Raw genomic sequence first — 27,486 nt, forward strand, 5'->3', positions numbered from 1 at the left:
TGTTAGGGACAATGATGAATTTCATTTGAATTAATTTCTTACCATGACAGATACAAACCAAAATATTTTCTTTAAAATAAATAAAAGGGAAGAAAGTTATCTTGAATCTGTTTAAAATTATTTCTGTAGAGAAATCCATGATATATAATCAGTATTGCTTGTAGGCAGTTTTATGGGTGTGCTAGAGCTAAATTTTATGTAACTGGAAAAATAAATTTACACCTTCCCCAGATGAAACTTGCTGTACTATAAATCCTCTGTGCAGTTTGAGTTCTATCTGAAGAGCCATCATTAAACATACTGCAAGATGAGAGAGGTTGGGGCAGGTTTAAGTGAGGATCAAGACGATTAGAACCAATAAAAAAAGAGAAAATGCAAAGAAAAATAAGCTGGAGTGGTCTGTGCATGCTGATAATGTGTGAGGGAAAAATGAGTATTTCTGGCCCAGTGAATTCTACCTGTTCATGTTCACTATAAAAACTGTGTAAATAGGAATTCAAACTTCTGTACAAAAGGCACACTAAAATAGATTATGTTTTGATATGTCAAATCTGCCCTGTTAGCTGTCATTTTCATGTCTCCTCATATACTTTCCTGTGCTGCTATGGTATATCAGTCACACAGTTTGTAGGGAAAATGGTACTTCTGTGTACAGAGGATGCAGAGGTGGAGCCAGAATGCATCTGATCTAATTATTGTGTTCATTTATAGGGAGCTGTGTTTAAAACTCTGCCATTTTTGAAACAAAATCCTGAGGAACCTTTGTTTCACTTGGACAGCTGAAATGTTTCTGCAATGTAATTACTTTAATTGAATGTTCTGAAGCAGTAGATACAGGAAAACTCCAAAAGCTCTTCTGCTGTTGCTCAGCTGGCAAGAAGCATGCGGGTCAAATAGAACTTCTGATTCTAAGAAAATGTGAATTTTCTTCCATGTCTGTATTTCAAAGACAGAGACAAATATCCTTGGTCTTTAAGAGGCCAGATACTTTTATGAAAGGTTGGTGCAACTAATGAATAAAAATGATTTGTATTTTAAGTGTGAAGATTTCCTCCAATATGGTATTGGAAGAAACAGAGTTTTGATATCTGAGATCAATCTTGATATTTATGAATAGTCCCTCCAGTCCTATGAGAGCTGCAGAAAAGATGTATCCCTTGTGTTTGTCCCCCCCATGAGCTGACACAATGTGTGTTATGTGTGTGAGAGGCTTCTGAGGAAAAAGAGATGTAGGAGTGTAGAAGTTATCTTGAAATGCTTACAGAATACACTGATTGATGACAACTAGAATACTACAGGAGTCTACAGATTATAAAAATGGTGATTAATCATAATACCAGAATGTTCAGGAGGATGATGTGTTTGCAGTTTTAATAAAACTCCTGCATGCCTCATTTTAGTGCATCTGTGGTCATAGCTACGGCATCAATACAATTTCTGTTTTCTAGGGCCAGGCAAAAGCTGTACTAAAACAATGTATATATTATACAATATTATACAAAATGATCAATTTTGTATAATTTCCACAACTTGATGCTGGGTAACTGTCTTTCCTCAGTGTTTCCCATTAAGTGAATGTAGAAACCCTCAGAAAAATGATCTTTGCACAATTTAAATGGTCTCTTCTGTAGGAAAAATAACTTTATTCTATAATTCTAGGATTATTTTATAGTTATTTGCTTGTATGTTGATGTCTATGAATATGATCATGTGTTTAGAGAATTACTGAGGAAGGTTCAGCTTAAAAAACAGGCTTTGCTTTTAGTTCAGGCAGTAAGGTGGTCTCTGTTCTTGGTGGGGAATGAGTTTCATGACTTGGCTGTATGACCTGTGGAAGGCAGTTTTCATGCTTGAGTCTTTTGAGTGTGAGCTTCTGGTGGGATGCAGTTGTGACACTGTTGTGGTGCAGGAGTTGCCCTCCTGGGAATTGGTGTGGGGAGCTTGTCAGCACAGCAGGCTGTGATGCAACTCTGCCCCAAAGATCTGCAGCTGCAGCTCTCATTTGCCTTTTGTGGAAAAGATGCCCAAATGCTTAGCATTGCCTTCTACATGTCAAGGATATAAGATTCACAGTAGGGAATGCTTGGGTGATTTATAGCAAGAGGTGCTTATCCAAATGATTTCAAAAATATATTTTCACTGGCACAAACATCAGTATGTATCAAGACTGTTCCCTGGCAGTTTTTGAACCGGAACAGGATACAATTTACTGGATGAGTAATTCGCTGTGAATGGTTTGTTCATCTCTACTCCAGCATTTTCTAAGCAATTGATTACGACAAATTACCAGGTAACAGGTTTGTTCAGGCTGTGGTTGAAAACAAACAGCCTTTGCTGTAGATCCAGCCTGCTGGGCTGAGTGACAGCTAGTGCCCCTGAGCTTGTCTGAAAAGGAGGATTCTTAGATGTAAGCAATCTGTGATTAAAATCTTGTGTCAGTCCATCTTAGCTATTTTCTTTTAATTTTTCAAATTGAATCCCATCTTTTGCTAGCAGTGATTATAGTGTTGGGGAGGCTCCACAGTCACCCTTCCAGTGGTCTGCTTGGCACACTGTGACAGACAGGGCAGGCTGCACAGCCTTTGTATGTAACAATAGACTTGGTAGCTACTTGCTGGCACAAATTGCCAGAAGGGACTCTAGCAGATTATTACTCTCCAGGAAGCTTTCTCTGGGAAGGTTTGTTCTGCCCATTTTGTCCTGTGGAGTAGTAAGTCAATTCCAGGGAGAGTGCTCTGGCCTTTGTGGTGTGCATCATTCACATTCCTTAGGTTCCCTCAGGACAGGATACCTGGAGGACTGGCAGACTTGTGTTCCTGGGCTAGATTTGGGGTTGTCTGCATCCCGCCCTGCTGTCAGCGCAGCTTGGTAAAATTTTGGTATCCTGTTTTGGGTGGAGGAGTGACATGGTCCTTCTACATATTTATCCCTTGAAACAAGAGGTCATTAAGATACTGAAACAGAGTCTTCAATTAATTTCCCCTTAAGGGAGATGTTTTTTCCCCCCATACACTATTGGTACTCCATTATCATAATAAAAAGCATATACTTCACCTATAAAATTTGTAGGTTGCTTCTACATTATGAAGATTTTGCTGCTTGTGCTGCCCAATTATGAAGGCAAAGCTTGTAACAAAAATCAGCTTGTGTTGAGGCATGGTGTTTTCAGCCTTATGGGAATATTACTTTGGAATTTCCAATTTTGAAAAGACAGGTGATCAACACATTCACAGAAAAACGAGCGCTCCTTAGCAGAAAGTTGTGTTACTTCACAATGTCTCACCATGTCTTGTACTGACTGTATGGAAGCTGTTATTTCATGTTTAAATATTATAATCCAACTTGTTACTAATTTAGAAGGGCAGGATTTATCTAGGTATGACAAACCCCCTTACAAAGGTGCTTTTCCAACCCCATTTTTCCATCCATCCCTAGCACCCTGTAGTAGTGTCTGTTTCTTGACTAATAGGAGTGTGTTACCCTGTAAATGGTATTGAAATCAGGTGAGAGTAATGCTACTGTAAGAACTGTTATCAACCTGTAGTACTGTATGTATGCTAATTATACAGTATGAGGTTCTTATAAAGAAATATGGTAATAATTGTTATTTTCAGATAAAGTGATCATGAGTATTCTTCTAGTTTATGATGATACAGTAGAAAGAAGTTTAACTTCTCAATCTAATGACTAATGTTTTTACAAATGCTGTAGGGGTTGAAAAAACTTCTATTTTGTTGAAGTTACTATGAACAGGGGAAAGGTTGAGGTTTGTTTCATGGCTTTGGATAAAAATCTGAACATACTCCATTTTCATAAAACATCCCTGTATGACATAAAATACTTTCTTTAATGAGTAGTCATACACATTTTCACATGTCACAAAGGAGGTTTCATTGTCAATACAGGAAAGCTGGTTACAGGAGGGAAGTGATTTAATTTGTCTATTTAGCTGAACTGAGTCTGTCCAAATTCAGTGTAACTGATTGTATGGGATAATAGCTACCATTTCATCTAGACAGGAGAGGGGAGATGGGAGCAAAAAAGTAACTTTTCTCTGGTCATGTTGTAATGTAATTTGTTGTTTGTCTTTCGGGTTTTTTTGCTTCCTTTATCAGTTCTTGATACCTTATTAGCATTTTTTGTTTTGCAACTGGTATGAAAAAAGGCAATTTGTTCAGCTTCACATGGGCTTGTATTGTAAAGCATATTTGTAAACATATATAGACACATATATTTATAATAATGAAAACATTAATTAGCCTTTAGGTGGTCTCAGCTGGTACGTTAGAGGAACCAGCAAATAAAATGTCTGGCTTTTCAGTTTCAAAGGATATAAAAAATAGAAGCTCAGATAGTGTGAACACGGCTTTCACAGAATTTTTCAGATACCTGTCTTTTTACATATGTTAGAGCCCAATAATAAAAAGGGCAGATTGCTAGTGCTTAATGTTACTTTCTTTCTATTTTTGCCAAAAGGGATGTATTTTTTCTCAATTATGCACACCTCTCCCTGCTGCCCAGTTTCAATGAGATAGTACAGCAACCCATGCAGCTTTCAGAAATATTTGTTTCTTGAAGGCATCAGTTTGGGTGTAGCAATTCTACTGCTAGCAAGCCCCAAACCTCTTTGCAAGAGCTTGGCCTTGATGTTGTTCCCTAACAAGAATCATGGTGAATACCAGGGGCCACACTGATCATCAGGGCTTTGCACCTACCCTGGTGTATTTCTGTGATTACTGTCATCCCAGAGAAGAGTTCTCTTGACAGATAAATGTTCTCCTGTTATGAATAAGAAGACAGGCAGAGAGAGAGAAGCTTGGCTTTTACCATTGCTCCTCAGTGCCCCAGAGCAAACAAACATGGGATGCACTCGACTCTCAGCTGGCGGGCACCGGCTCCTTCCAGCTTCTGGCTTGTAAAGGGATAAGCATAAACAAGGCCAGTCAAATGGTGCAAGAGAGTAGAATAAAAAGACTGAGAGAGAGAGAGAGAGAGAGAGAGAGAAGTCAGCATCAGGAGAGAAAAATGGGGCAAAGAATTCTACAGCTGGAAATGGTATGAAGCTTCGAAGTTGCAAATGTGCCAGTTAGCACCACTGGTGAAGAGGAGATCTAGGAAGCAAAGCTGAGGATAGAAATCATGCATCTGAGAAGGTACTGGTCTTTCTCAGAAATAACAACCTTTTATCAAATTTTTACCACTTTCAATTGACTCATAGCCAGAACCTCAATTAAGCTTCAATATATTTTATAAAAAATAGTACTTAGTTTACTTTCACATAAGTGAAGAGATACAATTGCACAATGGTGGTTACAATGGTAGAAATACATACTGTTGATAAAATGTTTGCAAGAGATTTAAAAACATACTGTACAGCACCACATCTGAAATTGGATGATGGCAAAATGAATCATACTCCTTGTCTAAGTAAATTAAATTCCTAAATCTTTCTTTCGGAATAAATAAAAAAATACAATGTGCAATATGTGTCTGACACTACCAAAATGTTTCCTGAAGTTAAGCAATATATTAAAACAAAAAATGAGGTAAAAAAAGACATTCATGCATTTAAGCCACCATTAGTCTCTGACTCTAAAATAAGGCAGATCATAATCTTTTAAAAACTGTCTTTAGCCATTTAAATCCTCCTTAGTGCTTTTCAAGACAAGGTCTTGACAGACCTTGCAGAATCATGAGTTAAGATGCTTTTTATTTCTGACAGGTCATTTTTGACAGGTTCAGCCATATTTGAAATGCATTACACAGTAGAAAATGTTGCTTTTGTTTAATGAAGAAAGAAATGTAAATTAAAAGGAACTGAGAGAGATGGATGCTTTTAGAGTTAATCACAAATGAGACTGCTTTGAGAGAGGGAGGTAAGGGAAAGAAAATTATGTGTCATCCTCAGTTTTAATGATGTGGAAAAGGGTGACGTTAAACAGGACTTGATGTCCATTATTCCAGGCATAGAGAGCTCTATCTCTTGCATTGTAGTCAAGCATGGATATATGAAAATACTGATTATGGAAAGGAATGTCTGTGTACTCATAAGTGGAGGTTTTTGTGGAGTAGGAGTAGTAGACCTTGGCTCCTGTTAAGTGCGAGTTAGTGACGTACAAGGTGCCACAAATCATGAAGGATTCTCCAGCACTTCTCTTTGGGTAGCCCGTGCTCCAGCTCTTCAGCACCTCCAGCGTATCCTGGTTCAGCTGGCTGATGACAATGTTGCCTGCATTCTGGTTGGTGGCATACACAGCCCAGAGCCCAATCTCATCTGCCATCAGGTCGATGTCGGAGAAGCCGCCCCAGGTGTAAGGATAGACATTGTGGAAACCAGCGTACTCCAGGCTCCGCTGGGCCAGCACTCGCCCCGTGTCGAAGCTGTACTTGATGATGATGTTGCTCTGGTACTTGTTGAAATAGAGGGAGCCATTGTAGACAACGTGGTTGGTTCCTGCCCATTTGAATGGAAGGTTGTATGTCCTTGATTCAGCCCCACTGACGAAGTCTGCGATGGATTTGTATTCACGGACAATTTTATTGTTAGTGTAACTATCCATGTACCAGACCTGGAAAGAAAACAAGGATTGGGAGTGAACATCTTGAACACTGTGTGGTACGCGATCATTATATGGCATGATGAAGACATTGCACAAAGAGAAGAAAAACAAGTTTTAGATGTGTAGCAGGCTATCAAAGTGCAATACTACCTACATTCCTCCATGTCACAAAAGCAGGAGGGACTCTTGAATTTCTGAATCAAATTTACCTGTAGAAGTAACTCTCAACACAACTGTTACTAACTACAGTGTCTGCATTTTCAGAGGAATTTAATTCTGAATTATTCAGTGTTTGGGCCTCTGCTATATGGTGCTTGCTTAAAGATATTTCTAGAGACTAATAATCTAAGAGAGAGATGGGATATGGCATGTGAGATAAACTTGAATTTATACTTAGGAATAAATGTAAAATTTTTTTCAGCTGATTCTTTATTCAAAGAAAATTCGTCTTCTTAGTAAACAAAAACAATAGCAATGAAACCAGTAAAGCCATTTCCCCCCCTTAAAACAGAATTATTATTTCTTTTTAATGTTCTTTATGCAACTTCCATTTTCCTATTTTTTTCCTTCATACAATTTGCTTTTTTTCCTTTTAGTTTCTCAGTTGTTGCTCTCTTAAAGGTAATTGAGATTTCTGGAGTCAGTAGCAAACCTGCAGAGACACAGCAGGCGTGGGAGAGCTGCACACAAACCTTTATTTATTGTCATTTTTCTGTTGCCTTTTCTGTTGCCTTTGGTTTTTTTCCTGTATTCAAAAAATTAATGTTGTGGGTTTCATACAAATGAAATGTACTGATTTGACTTCCAAAGCCCTTTGATGGAAAGAACTTCTCAAAACTGCAGCCAATTTGAGATCCAAACAACAAAATAGTAACATAACTTGGATGTGATGGAGCAAGTGGTCTGACTAGAGGCTACATGGAGCCTCATCCTGCCATTTTAACAGTGCTGAAATATGGGTCCTGCTCTTGGGTAAAAATGTTGATGTTTGTTTTAGATTACTCTGGTTATTAAAAGACCTAAGTACAATTGAATATGTTAGGAAATTAAAAAATTGAGTTGCCAGTTCTGATAAATGTTTATCAACCCTGAAAAAGTTGAAGGAAGTGGCACCAAAGTGCTTAGATAACTTTTGTCTTTGGATATTTTTCCAAATATACTGTTGCTTTTTTTCTAGAGAAGTTTGAGTGTGAAAATGACTGAAGTAGAAAAACATGCTTTGGAATGTAAATTCCTAGGGGAAAATATCTTTTAGAAGATTAAAATAAAGCAAGTAAGACTCCAGGACACAAAGATAGTGCCTTAACATACTCGGTTATTTTTCTCTGATGCCAATGGATCCGTCATCCAGGCTCCAAATCGGGTTCCAGATATCTTCACTGTAATGGGGCCTGTGATTTTCATCAATTTGCCACATGCTAAAATCAGAAAAACAAATGCATTAATACACAACTTTCCTTGACATCAGTTAGAGCACAAGACTAAATGCTCCAAACTACATGGTGGCCCCAGGGGATTCTGGCTTATGTTGAAGATTGATTGTCACCTTCACTGGAGGAACATTTCCATATTGAACAGTAATATAAATATGCAAAAATATACATATAACATTTTAGTGGTATCTATTTTTATATTTACATCTTTTGGAGCACAGTTATGGTCTTTGGGCATATCTTCTGAGCTGAAGTGAAGAATGTTTAATAACAAATTAAATGAAGACATAATCCCATGCCCCAATTTGCCCTCAGAAAGTTCAGCACAAATCTGGGATTCACGGATGTTTCAGTTTTCCATTGACCAGGGCAACAAGGGGGTAAAGGGCAGACACAAAAATGAGCTTGTACACACAACATTGCTGTACTCAAAGCTTGTGCCCAACTGCCCCCTGCTTACACACACATGGCTCCTTCTGTATTGGGGACTGCCTGAAGAAAGTGAGTATGAGAATTATTTAGCAAGCTTGGCTGTATTGGTTGGCTTCTAATCCATTTCACTGTCTGGGAGGAAATAATGAAGGTCGATACCATCTCGGATGCTGACCTTCCTAACAACTCCAAAATCTATATTTTAGGGGACATTAATAAGATATCTATTAGTAACAAGCTCCTGGTGGAATTCATGTGTTTACCAAGATTTAATATCACACAGTGGTGTGCAAGTAATTAGGTTGAATACCATGTTTTAAAATAAAAGAATGTAAAAAGAAGTGGAACAATTTTTTAAATTTAAAAGCAAGTGCTTATCTGTGCTACATGGTTGTGCTATACTGATAACTGTATCTATCTAGGAAATGTGGAAAACAAATGGTATCTGGCATTGAGAGTGAATTTATTCAGCTCGATAGAGAGGGTCACATCAAGCTTGAATTTTGTACTCTGTAATTGGAAAGGAATGTATTATGCCAGCCTGTTTTGGTCACTTAGAATGGGGTTAATGCTGTGGTGAAAACTCAGAGGCTGCTTGGGTAGTTGTTGTTCACAGCCAGGGAAGTTGGACGTATCGGAAATGAGGATAACTGAATGCATGCTGAGACCTCAATGAGCAGGGTAGGCTGTGCCTATTTCCTGGGTCAGTTAAGAGACATTGTTAAGAGACATACCTCAATCTATGCATGTTGCAGTATTTTGAAGATATTTTTGGAATTTCCCATTTTAGAGAATCTTACAGGTTTCTTAATACTTGGTTATGATAGGATATAATTTTTATGCTAGATTTTTTTTTGTAGGTAGGCTGCTAGCTGTGGGGGTGCTGGAATTGTTTTTAGGTTTTTAGTTAGAAGTTTGATGTGATTTGGACTTTAACCCTAGCCAGGTAAAGCTCCTGTCCTGGAATGTTCTTATCAGAAGTTGATAAGAGTTTCCAAGACAACCTAATCCTCTGCCTGGAGTTTCAGTCATCCCATTGTCTTTCTCCCTCGTCTCAATGCATCTCCCCTCCCCACCCATCATCTCCCAGGAAAGGTGTTGGACAGTGATTGGTGGATCTCCGAGGACCCCACCCCAATTAACCTGATTTTAATGTTGTGTATTGCATTTGGCATTAGCCACCTTGCTTTGTTTTCATTGGTCTTGTAGCTTGTGCCCACCCCTGAGATTGCTGGTGAACAAAAACCTCCTGCAAACCAGGCCCGGGGTCACTCTCCAGAGGCACAGGCCTGGGACCAGGGACTGCCCCTGTGATCCCCGAATAAAACCTTCTTCCTGAGCCTTAAAGAGTGTCCCCTCTTTCGAACCATGGCCGTGACAGCCAAGGCAAAGGTACTGCAGAGCCAAGACCCACGCAAAGGTACTGTTGGGGCGTATCAGAGCTAGCAGGGTGGCCCAGCCGACCGCTGGACTGGCCTGAGAGACAGATACGCGAAGCAACAGCTAGCATTGTGTGCTGAGTGTTCTTTTCTACAGCACGAACAGCTATTAGATTGAAAGTTAAAGGACTATAACCTATCAAGGTGAAGGCTTTTATTTTTACGTGATCTGTTAGTAAATAGTCTCAGAAATGGGCAAGAGATAACCCTTCTGAAGGTCTGAGTTTGAATTTGGAGTACTTAATTTGGAATGAGTTATCAGAAAACTAATAAGCAGAAAGAAATCAGAATAACAATTACTCCTGAACTTGTGGTTTCTAGGATAATTAAAACACAGTGAATACATGAGTTATAAGGTATGCTAATACTAATTGGTGCCTTCACAACACAGTACTGCAATTAGTGGGAAAGCATAAAAAGAACTAGAAATCTGAAGCACTGTTTCTTCTATGAAAAAAACAGAAATCCAGGAAGCTAAAAGTCTACTGACTCATAATGAGTTGTGAAATTTTGCTCCTGAATGGGCAAAACCTATGGAAGAGCCCCTGGCAGAGATGTGAGGGCTCCCAGAGCCACCTTTTGTGTCACACACACACCAGGCAGGGCAGGTGTGTGAGCACTCCAGGTGGGCTCAGCAGGGCCAGGGCATGGGGGGAGCAGTGTGGGCACACAGCAAGCTCAAGGCCCTGGAGCTGTAGCGGGACAAGGTAAAAGCAGGTGGTGTTTGGAGGCCCTGTGGGGTGTGCACACAGCTCTGGGGCTGTTTGGGTGTTGCTCTGTGTGTGAGGAGCTTTTGGAAGTTAGGGAACAATTCAGAGATTTGTGGTTCCTCTGTTGGATTGTATTTATCCTGAATGTATAGCTCACCGATTAGAGTTACAGAGTCTTCACAATTAATGAACCTCTTCAGCCTTCATTTAGTTTAAACTACATGAATTGAGCTGTGATCCCCTGTCACAGGAGTTAGATGCTTTTAGAGAATCATCTTTCAAAATGTATTGAGATGCTGTTCAATGTGAAAAGAGATGACATTGTACTTCAGCCGCTAAATGATCAGCGGTTTGAGTCAGGGTATTTTTCTGATCAAATTTTTAGTCCCAGACAGCATGCAGTGATCAAGAAAGGAGACTCTTAGGAGACTTGCTGTACAGCTGAGGGGCAGCTGACTGAAGAAGTGACAAAGCTTCCCTTTTTGGCATAACAAAACAGAGCACTTTGTAAGAAGCATGAGGATTTTTTTTTCCCCTCCTGCCCTATAGAAGGTACCATTTTTCTTTTCCTTCCTCATTGAACAGAAACCCACAGATCTGCTTATTTTATGATAGAACTTGATGGAACTGGTATTTAAAATGAAGGAATACTACAAATATTTTTTCCACATATGATAAGTCATTCCCATTGTATTAATAATTCATATGCTATCAGGAAGCATCTTCTGTAAACCCCAGCAGTAGCTGAGGTCTGCTGATCTACTTGCTGACAGCATGGACAGTAAAAAGGAAGCAGCAGAGCTGTCAGAGCCCACCTCTGTCTTGTCATCCCAGCCTCCTCACAGCTGAGAGATCTGTATGACTGAGTTTCTATTTAATGAGCAAGTAAAAGAACTCAAACCAATCAGAAAAGTCTTCTTAGTTCAGAAAGTACTGCTTGAAAGGACAAGGCCCCAAAGCAAGTCTTGGCTGAATGGTCAACTTGAATCAGCTGATGCTGTTTTAAACTGCTTAAGGCTGCACAAGTAACTTTTGAAGAAGTCATGTGTAACAGTTCACTGACACAAGATGAGTTTTCTCTTGGTTTTAAGCACTTCCAACTTTGCTTTCGGTCCAAGAAATTTTTTTTTACTCCTCCACTAAATCTGGTAACAGCTTCTTCTTGTCTACTTAAGAGTATTGATCTAATCCCTGTCTATATTTGAAGCTGCAGAATGAACCTTTTAATTGTTTAGGTGGCTGTATTAAAGTTGATCTTGCATGCTGGGTTTTTTTTTGCTAGGGAAAGGTAATACTAACATACTGAAGGTAGGATCATTTACCTAAAATCTTTCTGTCATGAAAAGTCTCAGATTTTGAAATTAATAAAAATTCTAACTAGCTTCTAGTTGAGGCATTTCTTTAGCTCATTTTGTATGTAGAGACAGAACAGAGACAAATATAATGTGAAATGGAAATCACTTCTGGACTATGAATTTTCCATAGCAGTGAGGGGGCTGACAGTTAAAACTAGCCTATGCAATTTTTTTTAACATAGCCAAAACCTCCTTTCCTCCCCACTTTTTTTTTTTTTTTTTTTTTTTTTTAATCCTTTTGCCCCACAGAAGGGAACATACGTAAAGTTTTGGATTTTAGCAATTTGATTCCCTGATAGAAGGACCAGATGCTAGTAAAGTTAGGTCAAATCTATCTCCCTACTAGCATATGTGAAGAAGTTGAGGCACACTAAGAAAAATGTGATACTTCTAGGCTTTTTTTTTCCTTTTCTAAGATGTTCAGATGGGGTTACATAGAAAAGCAGTGGGATTTTTAGAAGCTCTCAGCCTCTTTCCCTTGGCTTTGGAAGAAGCAGCTGCCTACATTGGAAAATCCCACCCATAACTGATTGTAGTAGTTGGACAATCCCAGTCATAGAGTCTTTTTACATTCTAAACTGAGCTGCACCAGAAACATCAAATGCACAATCCTGATGTTTCTGGCTTGATTCCTCTCCTGTAACAATTCAGTACAGTGGACTCCTGTAAGTCTGTTCATGATTTCCAGTATTTCTTTATGTTAAGGAAGAAGTTAAGAGCATGAAGTGACCATTAGAAGAGAAAACAGATGTATTTTGGTACAGCCTGTGGGCTGTGAAAGTCTGTGGGGCAGAATGTGTCTGGAAAGCTCCAAAGTGAGCAAGTACCAGGAGGAAGCTGTGATCGTGCAGCTGGAGAGAAGCTGCTTTGGAATAGCTAGAAATGGGTAGGTTGTCTCATTCTCTGTGATGTGACTGAGTATTGGTAGCTGCCATATAGAGCAACTCAAGGGTATCATTTGTAGAAGGACTGGCAAGGGAAATAAAACCACAACATTCTCTTGAAATGTTCATAGCCATCATAATTATGCTTGGTGAGGGTTTTTTTTAGGTAATAAATAGAGGAAAATGAATTGGGTTTTTCTTTGGCACTTGCACAAATGAACTGCAAGTGTTTTACATTTTTGCACTTTTCTGCTTATGGTCAAATTTGTTATACTAATATGAGGGAATGGAGAATTAGTTCTTAATGAATGTGTCTCTGTTTTCCTGCATAATATGAATCCAGGAAGCACTATAACATAATTATTAGAGTTTGCTGAGAGGAAGGCCGTGGATTTTTCTGCATGGGCGCCATGACTTGCTGTGTAATCTTTGGAAAATGCATTTATACTTTTGGGCTGCTTGTTCCTTCAGATACAAAATAGGGATAAGAATCTCTATCTCTATTGCCCAGTTTTATACTAAATGATACTTGTAAAGTTCTTAAAATCCCAAAGGGAAAGATGCTTTGGAAGTAGAAGTACCACTGCAATCAACATCAATAGTCTCATGCCTGCACTAATAGCTACTCTGCCACTGATGTAACAAAATTTCTTTGAATACCTAGAATATTCTACTTTTGAATTTCTAACAAAAATTCTTACTGTAAAATATACTTCAGAATCTACATTATAATCAGATTTGGCTAGACATGAATTCAATATATATCTACTCTGTCTACTGTGTCTGAGTATTGGCTTCTATGAATGCTACCCATGTAAGTTTTATTCCAATTTCATAACCATGTCATGACAAGAATAGGAGGGTTCCAAGCATACTGTGCAACATGCATTCTCTTACAAATACCCATGACTTACAGGACTATCAGCAAAGGACCCATACATGCATAATTACATGTGAATTTGGGGTGTGTGTAATCACATGCACTCTATTCCTACATGTTTAGCCGCATACACCCTTTAAATGTTTTGTCAGCTGATTTCCCAGCAGCTTCATCTTGAATTTTCTCTTATTCCAAAGAGATGGAGCAAAATCAGTCCTCACAACTGTTGTAATCATTAAACTTCAGGGAAAGTAAGATAACTGTTTAGTGTACTGTAATGAGTGTTGAAAGTGTTGCCAGTGCAGATGGAAGAACCCTTTCAAGTGGCCAGGACAATATAAATAATGCATTATACTGCAGAAAAACACCTGCTAGGGAGAAGAATAGAGAATAGCTATTGCACACACTGATTAGAAAATTGTATTGTGAAATGCAACAAAATCTGTGAAGATTCAAGCCAGATCCTGTGGCACAGTGGGGCCATTGGCTTCTGGCTATCAGGCTGGCATGGACAGGCACAGCTGGGCCATCTCCAACATGGCCAGTGTGGCCACAGAGCAGGTGTTGGCATAAGAGCTGCTTTCCCCTCGTGCTCTTTGATTCGAGCACACAGCCCCAGCTCTCAGCAGTCACAGGAAGCCGAACTGAGGCTGTTTGTACTTCAAAAGGCACACAGGGCTAGGCCAGAAAAACAGCCAGCCCATTAGTAGGGGATCATAAAAGTAATTTAAGCTTTTAAGACCAGGGAATAATGCCAATAAGGATGAATAAAGCTGTGTTACATCTTGAGAAGGTCTACTCCCTTTTGATAAAGGATATGCTTAATAATTTATTTTATACAAAAAACTTTCTCTGTACTGCTAATATATGTAATTTTTTTTTTCATTAGGTACATCAAGAGGTTAGAATGGGTTGCAGGAATCCAGGATAGATAGAATGTCAATACATCTAGTAATCCTGTTGTCCAAAATATATCTCACACTGTCATTCCTTCAATAACTGTTGTTACAAGATGCTGTAAAAGCAAAGAAAAACAAGATACTTGTTGAACTGATGCTTTTTGGTATCTAATAACTTACTGGCACACTCACTATCAGAAAATACTGTTTATTCATAGGAATTTTCTTGTTTGCTGCAGTATTGCACCACAGCCGTTCTCTCCTGACTGCCTTCTGTCAATGCAGTAATGTGCTATTATGTGTGTGTACTGAGGGAAAATAGGATCATAAGAAATTTCTGTTTGAAGAAGTCTTTCATATATTTTAGCACATCATCACTGCTATTTCTAGAACAAAATAAAGAAATAAATTATTTAAGAGGCTAACTTAACCTAGATTTTTCTCATTCTACTGCGTCACAAAAATAAGGAGGCTCTGCTTATCCAGTTAAGAAGACAGTTAATGTCCTGAGTAGCATTTCAAAGTAAACATCCCACACTTGATAACTGAGAAACTGATCACAGACCTAAATCTTGACATTTCAAGTTTATTCATGTTCAGTGTTAAATTGCAAAGTGTTTATTTTTTCCTAAAGGGGCTGGATTGTTTACTGTCGTTATCCAGGTTGCAATAGTGATCCATTCAGAAATCTCCAAATGCATGGATAGACTGGGAAGAGGGGAGACTGCATTGTGTTTGTAAAGCAGGTCACCTATCCCTAATGGAAGTTGAGGCTAACAATTGATATTGATCCTTCAGGCCCTTAGTTTTAGTAGCTGATACTAAGCTAGTGCTGATTTTCAAAAATGCTCAACATTTGACTTCTAACTAAAGGCAGCATGGGAGCAGCCAAGGTGGAGGAGGCCTGAGGTAGACCTGGTGCAGCAGTAGCAATGGATTGCTGCTGTGCATCCTGCACAAATCATGCTTTGGTCCCTTTAGGTTAGATATGAAGTTTGGTTAGATTGTAATGTGAATTGGAGAATGGGAGATATCCTTAACACTAATATTACAGGCTAAAGACATTGAAGTCAGAGTGGCCTCTCAGGTGGTACAGCAAGATGCTGGGGTTATGATGTGGGCATCTCAAAACTGATTCCAATCTACTTTTCACTTTTTTTTTCCACATTAATAGTCCAAAGATAACTCCAATAGCAGTGTCTAAGCTTTTATGAAAGAATATTTGTAATGCTCCAAGTGGTTTAAACCTCAGATTTTGAATTTGCTGTTATAATTTTTCATCTAATGCCTTCTGTATACAGTAAGGCAGTACATTATGTCACATACTTAGAATGATATAACCAACCTTAGGTCAAGTTACTCTTTTTTATTAGGGTAGCACAGATCAAAATATAATGCAGTCTTTCATCAAAGAAACAAACAAATCCCCTCTCCCCCAAACCTTAATCTGTCTAAAGAGAGACAACTAAAAATGCACAGCTAAGGGACCAAACTTGCCATGAACTTGTTAACTTACTGAGCTTTTTCATGCAGTCACGAAGCCTGGTTTCTAAATTGACTACACGCTGGTGTAGTTCCTCATAGTCATAAGCACCAATTTCTTCCTGAATCCCAGTGAGCACAGTAGACAGATTCCTAATTTCCTCCTTGAACTGTGTGATCAACTTGGCATCAGTTTTGTATTGTTCCAGAACTGGAATCAGTGGCAGAAGCTCATCCATCTTTTCTTTCAACTCCTGTTAAAGGCAATCATATGTGCATTAGAGAAGTTTAAAGGAGTTCAATCCTCTAATTTTCCTTTAATGTAATATTTATGCCAGATTTTAAAAAAAACTTGAAAATTATTATTTATTTTAATTACAGACCTATTATTACTCTACTGTGAAAGTCTCAGACACCTCGTACTTAATGTTAGTAAGCAGTAGATTAAATGCATGGGAGAACAGTCTTTCTACTGAACGTTAAGAGCTATCTTCAAATGACCTCAACCAAACCCACTGACTTTCCCTCCTCCCCACCCCAAATTCAAAGAGCAGATCTTCAGACATGAAATTAGATCTTAATTGTACTGGATAAAAATTATGATAACCTGATTTATTATAGCCTTTCTTCCCTTCAACTGCAGTAAATGTCATGTAACACTATGAGTGCAGAACTCATAGTGTCATTTGCTATGAATTCCACTGGATCTCCCCCTTTAGCATTGGAACTTGAAAGAATATAAATTTCTCAGTATGACATGCACATTGATAGAGAAGGAACAGGAATCTGTTTATAGTGACATTTCCCTAATGACTTAATAATTAATAGTTCCTCCCAATTAAAATTTAATTGAACAGAGCACAAGATTATCATCATAAAGGAAGATTTATTATGCTTTTCTTTTAAATGGTACTCTTGTAGGAGCATTTCAAGCTGAGACCTTAGCAGTCCATGCATTGCTATTTAGTACATTGTTTCCAGCAGGCTGGAAAGTTGCTATAAAATGGAACCTACTTGGAAGTGCTTTGTCATTAACGTCTTCCGATCATCTTCAATTTGCCGAAACTTGGCCTTCAGCCCTTTCATTTGTGTTTCCATTTTTAAAACATACTGGAAATCCCTCTGAGTCCGTAGATTTAAAACTTCAATAGATTGGGACATATTCTGAACCTGTTAAAGAAGGGCAATCTCTAAATGCACTTTTTGTTGTTTTGCTTTTTTTTCCTGGTTAAATGTCAGGCAATGAAATGCACTTCTGTCAATTAGTTGTGAGTCATTTCTACCACAGTACATTTCTACATTGACAGTACAAATACTGGGGAACAGGGCAAGACCTTGAAGCCATTAATTGTTTGGACTAATCAGAGGTAAAGAGAGAGAGACCCTTTAAGCATCATTTTCCCTGGGATCAGGAAAGGCTGCCAGGCAATAGAGTCTACTTTGAGACCTGTAGTAGATGTGACTGTGGTTCAGAAGGTGTTCATACAGCATATGAAAGGACAGGACTGAAATTTGGAGATTTTGGTCACTATGAGGAACAGTGACTTTTATTGTTAGTAGGCATTTATAGAATCATTCAATATAAGGCATTCAGAGATAAGCTGGGGTGTGTCAATCACCACAGAGGTGTTTCCTCATAATTCTCTAAGTAAATGTAAAATTAGAAATTTTATCCAATTGTCTCAGTAGTAAAGAACCTCAGTTTATTAATTTTTTTTTTTACAGATAAAAAGTAGTGAATGTTTAAGTAACTTTTGTAGATGAATTGACTTTGTAGCTATAGTAAGGACTTTTACCACAGTGATGCAACAGTAACTGTCATCCAGAGTAAACTATACATTTAAAAGTTTCTGTTACTAAAGCAATGCTTTTGCTAGCCATAAAAATGACACATTTTCTAAGGGCAGTTACTCTATTTCAGTGTTTTGTTTTCCTAAAACATGAGAAAATTAGACTGCTGTAAATGTATTAGGCACCTTATTGAAGTTTTGGCTCAAACATATTGTACCTTCCTAAGAAAAGATAAATCCAGCAGTACTCCTGTGGTTTGCAAGAATATGCAATATTTGAATGGATGTTCATGTTTGGAGCTAACTCATTATGATCTACAGAATGTATGGATTTAGAAACTCCTCTTAAAAATAGTATACATTAGTTATTCTACAGTTGCCATTAATAGTTCTGAGAAAGGATTTTTAGTGAAAAAAGCAGTGTTTTTTATTATTTTTTTCCCTTTGCTATCTAGTTGTTGAAAGCAGGCAAACAAAGTCCTTTGGATGCTGGAAGAACTTTGAGAACTCATTTGTCAGAAGACACATTCACATAGAGGCTCTAATTGAGGGACTGTATGGGCTCAGGTAAGTAGTAATACAACATTACATACCCATGATTGCCACAGTCCTAATCATAGCTTTTAAAGGCTGATGATTTAGGTTCATTTCTGTGGCAGCTCAAAAACTGTCTTGCGATATTAACACACCCCTCCAGCCTCCACCTCAAAAGAACGTTTTTTTTTTTTTTTCCTCAGTAATATTTTAGTATTTGGGGAATATGCTGGAGCAAAGATGTTCCTTTCTTAAGTAAACAGACAGCATGAGGAGAGGCAGCTCCTTTCTCTCTGCTGGTCCCTCAATGTCCCCTCCATGCATCTCATCTTATGGGCTCTGTCAACTTGAAACAGTCCCTTCTGAAGATCATGGAAGCACAGGGAGCAAAAATCTATGGGGATCTGGCACTATATTAACACTGGACTGATTTTTCTATAGTTAGAAAATACTAAGAATTGTGTGCTAAAAATGTATTTTAAAGTCTATATTTTATGTTGATTTTTGCTGCTGTTCAAACACTCTCTCAGGCCTCAGGCTGTGTACCACTGGCTGTAATACACTAACTATAACCTTGGTTACTTACACAGGGAATGCAGAATGCTTGTGCTTTCATAGTTGCAGCATTTTTTCTGTTGATGCAAAACAAGACTTCATTGGTTTCACCATATATGCAATAGTGGATAATACTGGAATTAAGAATTGGGCAGTTGGGAAAAATTTGCACTGCTAGAAAATAAATAAATAAACTTTAGGAAAAGAAATAATGAAAAAATTAGAACTGTTTATGTTCTGTGCAGTTTGCTTTCAAGATGCTATGGTGTCTCTCTCATTACTTTTTGATGAGATGAGAAATGACCTTCAGCAGTCTCATATGATTGAAGCAGAAGCTGTAGTTTAAATCCCACAGCACCAAGCCAGTTTGAGGTGGGATTTGTAGCTGGTTTTACACATAAAAATCTATCCTGTTGTATATAAGAAAGAATTTGGGAAGAGTGACTAAGACAGAAGACGTAAAGGGTTGGGGAAGATGTGATGTAAGGAAAACAGATAAATAACAACTAGAGATGAGAACACAAGTAGGGGATATACCCTGAAGAACCATTTTAATCAGGTAACTCTTCATTAGTTCATTATGTATCAACTGGGAGGGAAAGCAGTAGATTTCCATGGGAAGTTTAATGACCAAGAGGAGGAATTTTTTGGGAAGACTTACCTTCTCTAGTAGTTGTCTGAGTTGCCTGCTTTTGGCATCTCTTGAACATAGGTTTTGTTCAGGTGCAACAACAGTGCAAATGCAGCGGCCATCAGGATCCTGGGCTGAACTATAAACTTGCCATCCTTCCTTGGGGCTAATCTGAGTCTGTAACAACAAAATAGTAACAGTCAAAGGAACTGAACTGATTTGTTATTGTTTGAAAAAAACACTGCAGCAGAATACTTTTATTTTTGCAGTACATGGCTGCAATGAGGTTCCTGCTAGTAAACAATTATTACTCTTAACTAATGAGTTGGTAGTTTCCCAGTTTTGCCATATCTCACACCTTTGCAATAGTTCTCTAGAAGAGTTTAGCACACACAATTTCCAGGGCGGATGAGAACAGTGTTCTGCTTGTGATTCAGCACAAAACCTGGTGATTAAATTCTCTGCAAAGGGACATTACAGTTTTTCATCAGCAGAGAACAAACATGTCCTTTCAACCTGGATGACTTTTACTTTAGACTAATGGAAACAACAAAGACAGGAAAGAACAAACATGAGCCTGGGGAGAGCACAGTGTGTGACTCACAGGTGGGAACTGGCTCAGCAGCAGTTTGGATGTGGGGGACAGGTTTGCTCTTGAAGCTGCACCTCACAGGAACTGTTCCCCATGGGCTTCCACTGCACTTAGCCAAGGGAACAGGGGCTTGCTCAGGGCAGGATGGAAAAGTGTCTGGTTAGGCCAGGGGAATGGGGCTCATGGCAAGCCACAGGGTGATTAAGACACTGCATGTGTTTCACTGGGACAGCAGAAATCTGGAAATTCTTAACTTGTTCTTGTTTACAGCAACCATGACTGAGAAAGAAAGGGAAAAAAAAAAAAGAAGAGGAAGAAAAAAATCCCATTTGTTTGCAGAGCAGGGTAACACTAAACTGCATTTAATATTTGTGTGGGATTTGTTGTCTCTTAAATGGGATGTACAGAAATAGTGTAGGAATGATGGAAAACGATATAATGAGATGATTGAAAGCATCCAGGTGATGGAACTTAATACAAGATATAGGATATAAGAAGCGGTTTTTGAACTTTCTTTTTAAACTGTAATTTAAAGTTAATATTATCTTTTATTCTTTCCTGATATTGTACTGGGTAATGAATTTCATAGTACAGATGCTAATGGATATCGTTGAAGTAATTTTGGTTTGGACACAGTTGGAATCAGTTGCTATTTATATTATGAAACTGTACTCAGTGCCAGCAGAGAAAATGATTATTTAAACTGGGAAACTTTGATATTGATGCTTTCCTGGCAGCTTATAGTGCAGGAGTTGCAGAGTTCCTCATCTCTGAAGAGGTGCCAGTATCTCTGTGAACTGAGGTAAGAAAAGAGCACAGGCTTTTCACAACAGTGATTTCTCTGAAGAAATCATTGAAGGTGGCAGTGAAACTCTACTGCAGTTAATAGAAAAATCAAAACTGTGTTATTACCATGTTTTGCAAGGGAAAACAGGGTGCTATAATGTAGATGACTTAAAGGAATGAGGGAGCTTGGCCAGTTGAGCTTTGAGAAGAGATGACTGAGAGGGGACCCCATCGATGTCTGTATCTACAGGGAGGTGTCAGAGGAGGGACCAGGCTCTGCTCAGGGGTGCTGAGCTGCAGGACAAGAGGCAATGGGCAGGAACTGATGCACAGGGAGTTCCACCTGAACATGAGGAAGAACTTTACTGTGCAGCTGACCATGGACTGGAACAGGTTGACCAAGGGTGTGGAGTCTCCCTGACTGCAGATCTCCCAGAATCGTCTGACACAATCCTGGGCCAGCTGCTCCAGGGTCACTTTGGGCAGGGAGGTTTGCTCAGACCACTGTGCTCCCTTCCAACCTTGTCCATTCTCTCTCTTCTGTAAGAAGATGATTTTGCCTTAGGTTTTGCTAGAAAGGCACAACCAGTGTTCACTGCTAAATGACACTGCTTCTATGACATTCTCTGCATCTTAGTTTTTAGGGCAAAGGGAATTTAGCTTAAGACACGGAGAACAATAAAAACGAAATAAAATTACATCTGCAGAGACAATTTAAATTGGTTTTGAGAAGCTACTAAAATTGCAAGCTTTAACAAGTGAAGCCTTTCAGGGCTGTAACCCTTGAAAAGTGTAAGTTCCATTTACCCCAGTAGTTTCCATGTTTGTAGAACTTATGGCCAAACATGTGGTCATGCAACAGCAGGGAAATGAAATTTGTTGTGGAAGTTCAGGAGTATGTTCAGAAACTCAGAGCTTCTGATTATAATTCCTTTAGTAATTAATATAACTTCACAAAAACTTATTATATTTGAGCCTTATGCCTTCTACATTTAGATTGAGGGAAACTGTTTTCACTGGATTCAGCTAAGTTTTCCACAGTGGGCAATGCATGAGACACCAGAATCATGCAGTCCATAGTAAAGCTGTAAAACCCTGTCTGAATTATCTAAGGTACTTGCTTATGCCAGAGAGGTTGTAAGTGTCTCTCTAGGCTTTATCTAAGGAAATAGAAAACATTTTAATGATTAACTTAGGTATTCTCTTATGGTGTCTAAAATACAAAACTTAGGCTACAGTTCTATGAATTTTTCTGTGACTCTCTCTATTTGGAATTTTAGGCTTCCTTCATTAATTAGCATGGGTAATGGGAGTGATGGCAGAGAGAAGCATGCATGTGTGCAAAGATGCACTTTGCTTTAATTTTCTGTTATTGTTTTAGTTTGACATTTAATCCCTACTTCAAGCAGAAACTGCTGTGCAAAAAAAAGCTAAAAGTCATCAAAATCTTACAGAAGCTACTGCATCAACTTTTCAAATGCAGGCTTACTGCTGATAGGCCTTAGTAAACAAGCAAGGAAAGAAATGACAAGTGGAAAACAACAATAATAATTTCTGCTATAACATTAATAATTTTCCTTGACAATCTGGGGAAAACAGAGGAGTCCCTATACTGCCATGGTAGGCTGTTGTAATAAAGACTTATTTCACTTCTGAAAGGTTTATTTTTTCACTTGCACTTTTATATATTCTGTAAAACTGTTATAGCTACCTCTGTTGTTACTATAGTGATAGGTCAAATGATGGTACCTTACTTAGGATGTTTGCTTAAACATAAACAATATTTTCTGGTTTGTCTTACAATTTCAACCCTGGTAGTGAAACTGAGCCCAAAAGAGGAGGCCCTTTACCTGACCCCACGTCCTTGTACAATTCTTCCAGCTGAAGGGAGGAAATTGGGAGGTTTTGTTCTTTTTTTACATTGTACAATATACACAATTTATGAGCTGTGTATGTGCTTGGGGAGAAATTCTGGAGAACTGCTCATGCTGCAGACTTCACTGGAGAAGCTGCCAGTGGAGAACTCTGGATGGCAGCCAAAAATCAGTCAGTGATGACCCTGGTATTACTGAGCACTTGGGGCATAAAGCCTTTCAAACAACATCTGAAGTTTTAAGAAAGGCACCATATTTGTGGTGCTTGGTTTTGTGCAATAAGAACCCTACACGACTGAAACATGAAACATGATTCATGTTTTCTTTATTTGGCAGATGTTGCTGAGCTCAGATAATCAAGTTTTTATGATCACTTTCCCAGCTCTATTGGCACTACTGCCACACTTATCAAAACAAAAAGTATGCATATAGCTCAACTTAATGAGTGAAGAGGATTCTTGAAATAATATTTAGAAAGGATTTCTATCAGCAGTGCCCTGTTGTAGCCAAGGGGAGCATGACAGTTTTGTACTACTTGGAATCTGAACATATAAGTATAAACACATATATTTGTGTGTGTATAAATATATATCTCATAATAATTAGTGTGCATCTTGTAGTTACTCAGTTGCAACTTTAAACTTGGATGTAAATATGATAGGGAACTTCTACTTATACAGCCATGAGAACTAGTAATATATACTGTAACTCAGTGAGATGAAATTACATTTAAGGAAAATAAAATAGAGCATTTCTTTGTACTCTCATCTTGCTTCTGTAGAAGATAACTGAATTTTCCTTACAACATAATTAATTTTGAAGTAGTTATATTTATAGACTAAATACAGTGATTTTCTGCAGTAGTACTTTTCCTCCATGTATATATTCAATTATTACATGTGGCTTAGTAAATGCATAAATTTTAGGTACAAAATTCTGAGTTTTGAGATTTGTGAACTACTATACAAATAGTTAAATTTATATTTTACATAACCTACTATTATGTAAACATCTGATTGCAGTTACACAAAAAGATACATAGACAAGAGTGTTTTACTAAGCATTTACAAAAATGATGTTCTAATTTAACATAGAAATACCAGGATAATGTTCCCTCTCATACAATTAAAGTGTTACTTGACTTTTTAGGCTTCTCATGAATTCATAGCAATTCACAGCTTTCCTGTAGGTTTTTATTAATTGACACTGCTGTATATGAGCATCAGTGATACAAAATGATATTTCTGTCATTTGTACTGTTCCCATCATCAGCCTTAAAAAATTCTGGTATCTAACCTCCTAGTACCAATTTTATTTTGTTTCTAACAGCTATTTATTTGTTTAAACTGTATTCCAATAAAGAAAAATAGGAAGGAATCAGACTCTTTGAATCCTGTAGTGAATAGTTAGTAGGTAACATTATCCAATTTTCAATAAAAAAGCTACTGCCAGATTTAATTTTTCTAAACAACACAATGCATTTTTCTGGAGCAGTAAAGATAGGAAGAACAGTCTAGACAAACAAAAAGACATTGCTGTGCTCTTTTTAGCATTTCATGCTCAAGATGAAGGCATTTGTTCTCACATATTTAAGGATACTATTTTGAAACCCTCCCTTTCATAGTAAGACCACAACATGCTCACCAGTGTGCAGTTTTTATGCCCAAAAAGAAGCATGCATTAAGACATGATAGGAAGATTAGTAGCTCGAAAAGAGATTTACAAAGAGGCAACAAGCTAACACTTTTGCTGGCACTTAAATACTAACTCAGCATTAAGATGGCTTGCAACAAATAACAGCTACTTACTAGAGCATCTGAAGTGGTTATTCTGGTGGTATTTAGTCCTACCAGAGAAGGGAGAGTTTGGGACATCCAGTTAGAGATCATTGCCATGGTACTAAGAACAGCACCAAGCTTCAGCAGTGGAGGACTCATCGCTGTGGAGCTAATGAGTTTTCATAGTGAGTGATTATCATCCCAGTGCAGGCTGGCAGTGAGAGGCGTGACTGCAGCACACTACATCCACAGCATGAAAGGAGATCAAGCTACCCAGATTTAATCATCCATTAAAAACATTCATATCCTCATTTGCCCTCTTTCAGCTCTTGCTAACAAATACTTATGACTGTCTTATGCTGACCACTAAATAAACAATCCTTTCTATGCTAATAGTCATTGCAGTTTCCAGTGGGAGATCGTGTGGGTCAATTATCTCTTTATAGGTGCTAGACAGTCAATTAGGCCTTAATTAGTTCAGTCCAGGCAGAGCAGTGTGGTCCTGTATGAAATGCAAAAGCCTGAGCACAAAGAACCCTCCCACTTCTCATCAGTGCTTTGGCAGAAATATGCTGGAGTCTGTTTGTACATATGGTTCTGTATTTGTCCATGAGGAAGGGGCAGATCTGTCAACCTGCTCATCAAAGCACCAGAAACCTTTCTGGACCTCCCGTGATTTGCTGATCTCATAAATTACAAACATCAACGACTTCATTATTTGCAGAACTTGTTAAGATCTTTATTGTTCATAAAAGAACACTGAGGCTGTGAAGAGTCACATTCCTTAGTGTTCTTGTTAGTTTACAAGTGTTTGTACCAAGAGTTATTGCATTACTCCCAGGGCTGGCAGACTCACTATGTCTTCATTGGTGCTTGGATGCGAACAGGAGATAAATTGGGGATTGCACATTTTGCGACTTCTTTTGGCTTTGCTGTTAAATCTACTGCTCCCTAGTGCTGTAGAATGAGCTGCAGGTTCTGTAGCAATTTACCTTACTCATATATTGAGTGTAGGGGAGAAAGCAGAAAAAACAGTCTAGAAATCACTGTGCCATAGGGGCAGTTTCACTTTGTGAGAATTATTTGTAAAAGAAGTGCTGAGTGAGGACTTCTAATGGCAGTTATTTAAGAGAAAACTTGCATAAAGTTTGCTGAGAGACAGGCTACTGCATTTTCCCTAGGGCAGTTGTGGACAGTTTCTGAATTTGCTTCAGAAAAGCAAATTACTTTTTCTTAAGGACTTTTGGCAGTTCTATGAAGGAACCCTGCATGGAATGAAACTGAAGGGATGTATATTTATGGGTGTATGTCATCATGGATGTATTTATTAAAGCTGCTGTAACCCTGCAAACAGTTTTTCAGATTCTCAGAGCTTGTACACCAATTCAGGCTAGACATTTCTCTTTCAATATCCATTCAGAAATATTTCCATAAATCTCTGCAGTTTAAGGATGACACATGTAAACTTATTTTTTAAAAAAGAAATTGAAAAACCCATTGAAAGCTATTACATAAACTTAGGGAGTTGCTTAGCAATAGAAAACAGAAAATCTGTATATCCAGGTATTAGGTATCTTGTGGTAGTTGCACAGTAAGGTGAGCTGTGAAATGTTTCAAATACTCAAAAAATTAATTCACTGAAGAAATATGTGAATACAGTGAAAAGATGAGTTTGCTTATGTAAAGCTTCTGCATGGGAAAATAACCTTTTTGCTAGTTTCCCTCTATATATAAACATTGCACTAAAAGACCTAAATATAAAAATAATTAAATACTAAATATATTTTAGTTTTATTTACCTGTAGCATACTGAGTGCACACGCTGCTTTGCCTGCTTTTTGACTTTTTTCACATACTTTTTCTAAAAGTCCTGAAACAAACACAAGGACCGGTTTCTGCAGAGAACTAGAATTGCTTTGAAACTATTTACTGATAGTTGCTGATGTCTGAATAGAAAATATGGTTTTTTTCTGGTTTACAAGAAAAGCATCCCAGTGAAAAAAAAGCTGCACTGGATCAGTCTCCCTGATCCATTTAGCTCCTTTGACTATAATGGTCAGCTGTGGGTGCTTAAAAGGGGAGTGTAAGGACAGAACAGAGATACAGTAATAATTCCTTGGGTAAACCTTCCAGCAAACTGATACTTACTGGGCAAGATTTTGCAACTTCGTGTTCATGATGCTCTCTTCTGAATTTATCAAGTAATTTTTAAAGTCATCTTTTTAAAGTACTTTCAGGAGGCACAACATTCACCTGCATGGAGTTCCACAATTGAATGATGTCTTTTGTGAAAAATGTTGCTAGAAGTTGTGCATAGATCACAAATTTGAGAAATGCTGTGTGATCACAGCTGTTTTACTCAGAGTATTTTCTGCATTTCAGGAGATAAAATTCCTATTGGAACTTGGCTTGGATTGCCTCATGGTGGTCATTATGTACATTTCTCTGTAGAGTGAGTCCCTGTGGTTCATCCTTGATATGGTGGTTTTGAGACTGACAGGTGAGTCAGGCCTTTACCTCAGCCTGATGAAGGGTTTAGTGGGTGGAGGCATTTGAGCCTTTCCCTGAGTCAGGGTTTCTGAGGAGAGGGGCTCAAAGCTGTTCCCTTAAGAGATGTGCAAACTGAACTGTCCAGACTGACATCAGAAATGAGGCTTTTTGCTGAACTGTCACATTTCATTGCCAAGTTTTCAATTTCCCAAGCTCTTCCACTGATTACTTCCAATATGGATTAGGTAACATTTGGTAATGTTGGATAATTTTCCAGTTTTATTAGATTCTTCTGAAGTGTCAAAGCATCCTATCTAGACCTAATACAGAAAAAGATTCTAATTCATCAGTTTCATCACCTTTTTTGTTCCTGTCCTCTTTC

General features: G+C 38.2%; 1 protein-coding gene across 1 annotated transcript; it reads right to left on the minus strand.

Annotated features, from left to right (window-relative positions):
- Window positions 1-4,778: 4,778 nt before the first annotated feature.
- OLFM3 (olfactomedin 3) lies at window positions 4,779-24,788 on the minus strand. The gene is made up of 6 exons (XM_083867475.1): window positions 24,645-24,788; window positions 19,615-19,761; window positions 17,089-17,244; window positions 16,109-16,328; window positions 7,872-7,978; window positions 4,779-6,569 (listed from the first exon to the last, which is right to left on the minus strand). The coding sequence occupies exons 1-6, from the start codon at window positions 24,771-24,773 to the stop codon at window positions 5,892-5,894; spliced, it is 1,437 nt and encodes a 478-aa protein (XP_083723601.1). The 5' UTR covers window positions 24,774-24,788; the 3' UTR covers window positions 4,779-5,891.
- Window positions 24,789-27,486: the final 2,698 nt, after the last annotated feature.

This window comes from Zosterops lateralis (assembly GCF_965231275.1).
Source record: "Zosterops lateralis genome assembly, chromosome: 9".
Taxonomy (NCBI): domain Eukaryota; kingdom Metazoa; phylum Chordata; class Aves; order Passeriformes; family Zosteropidae; genus Zosterops; species Zosterops lateralis.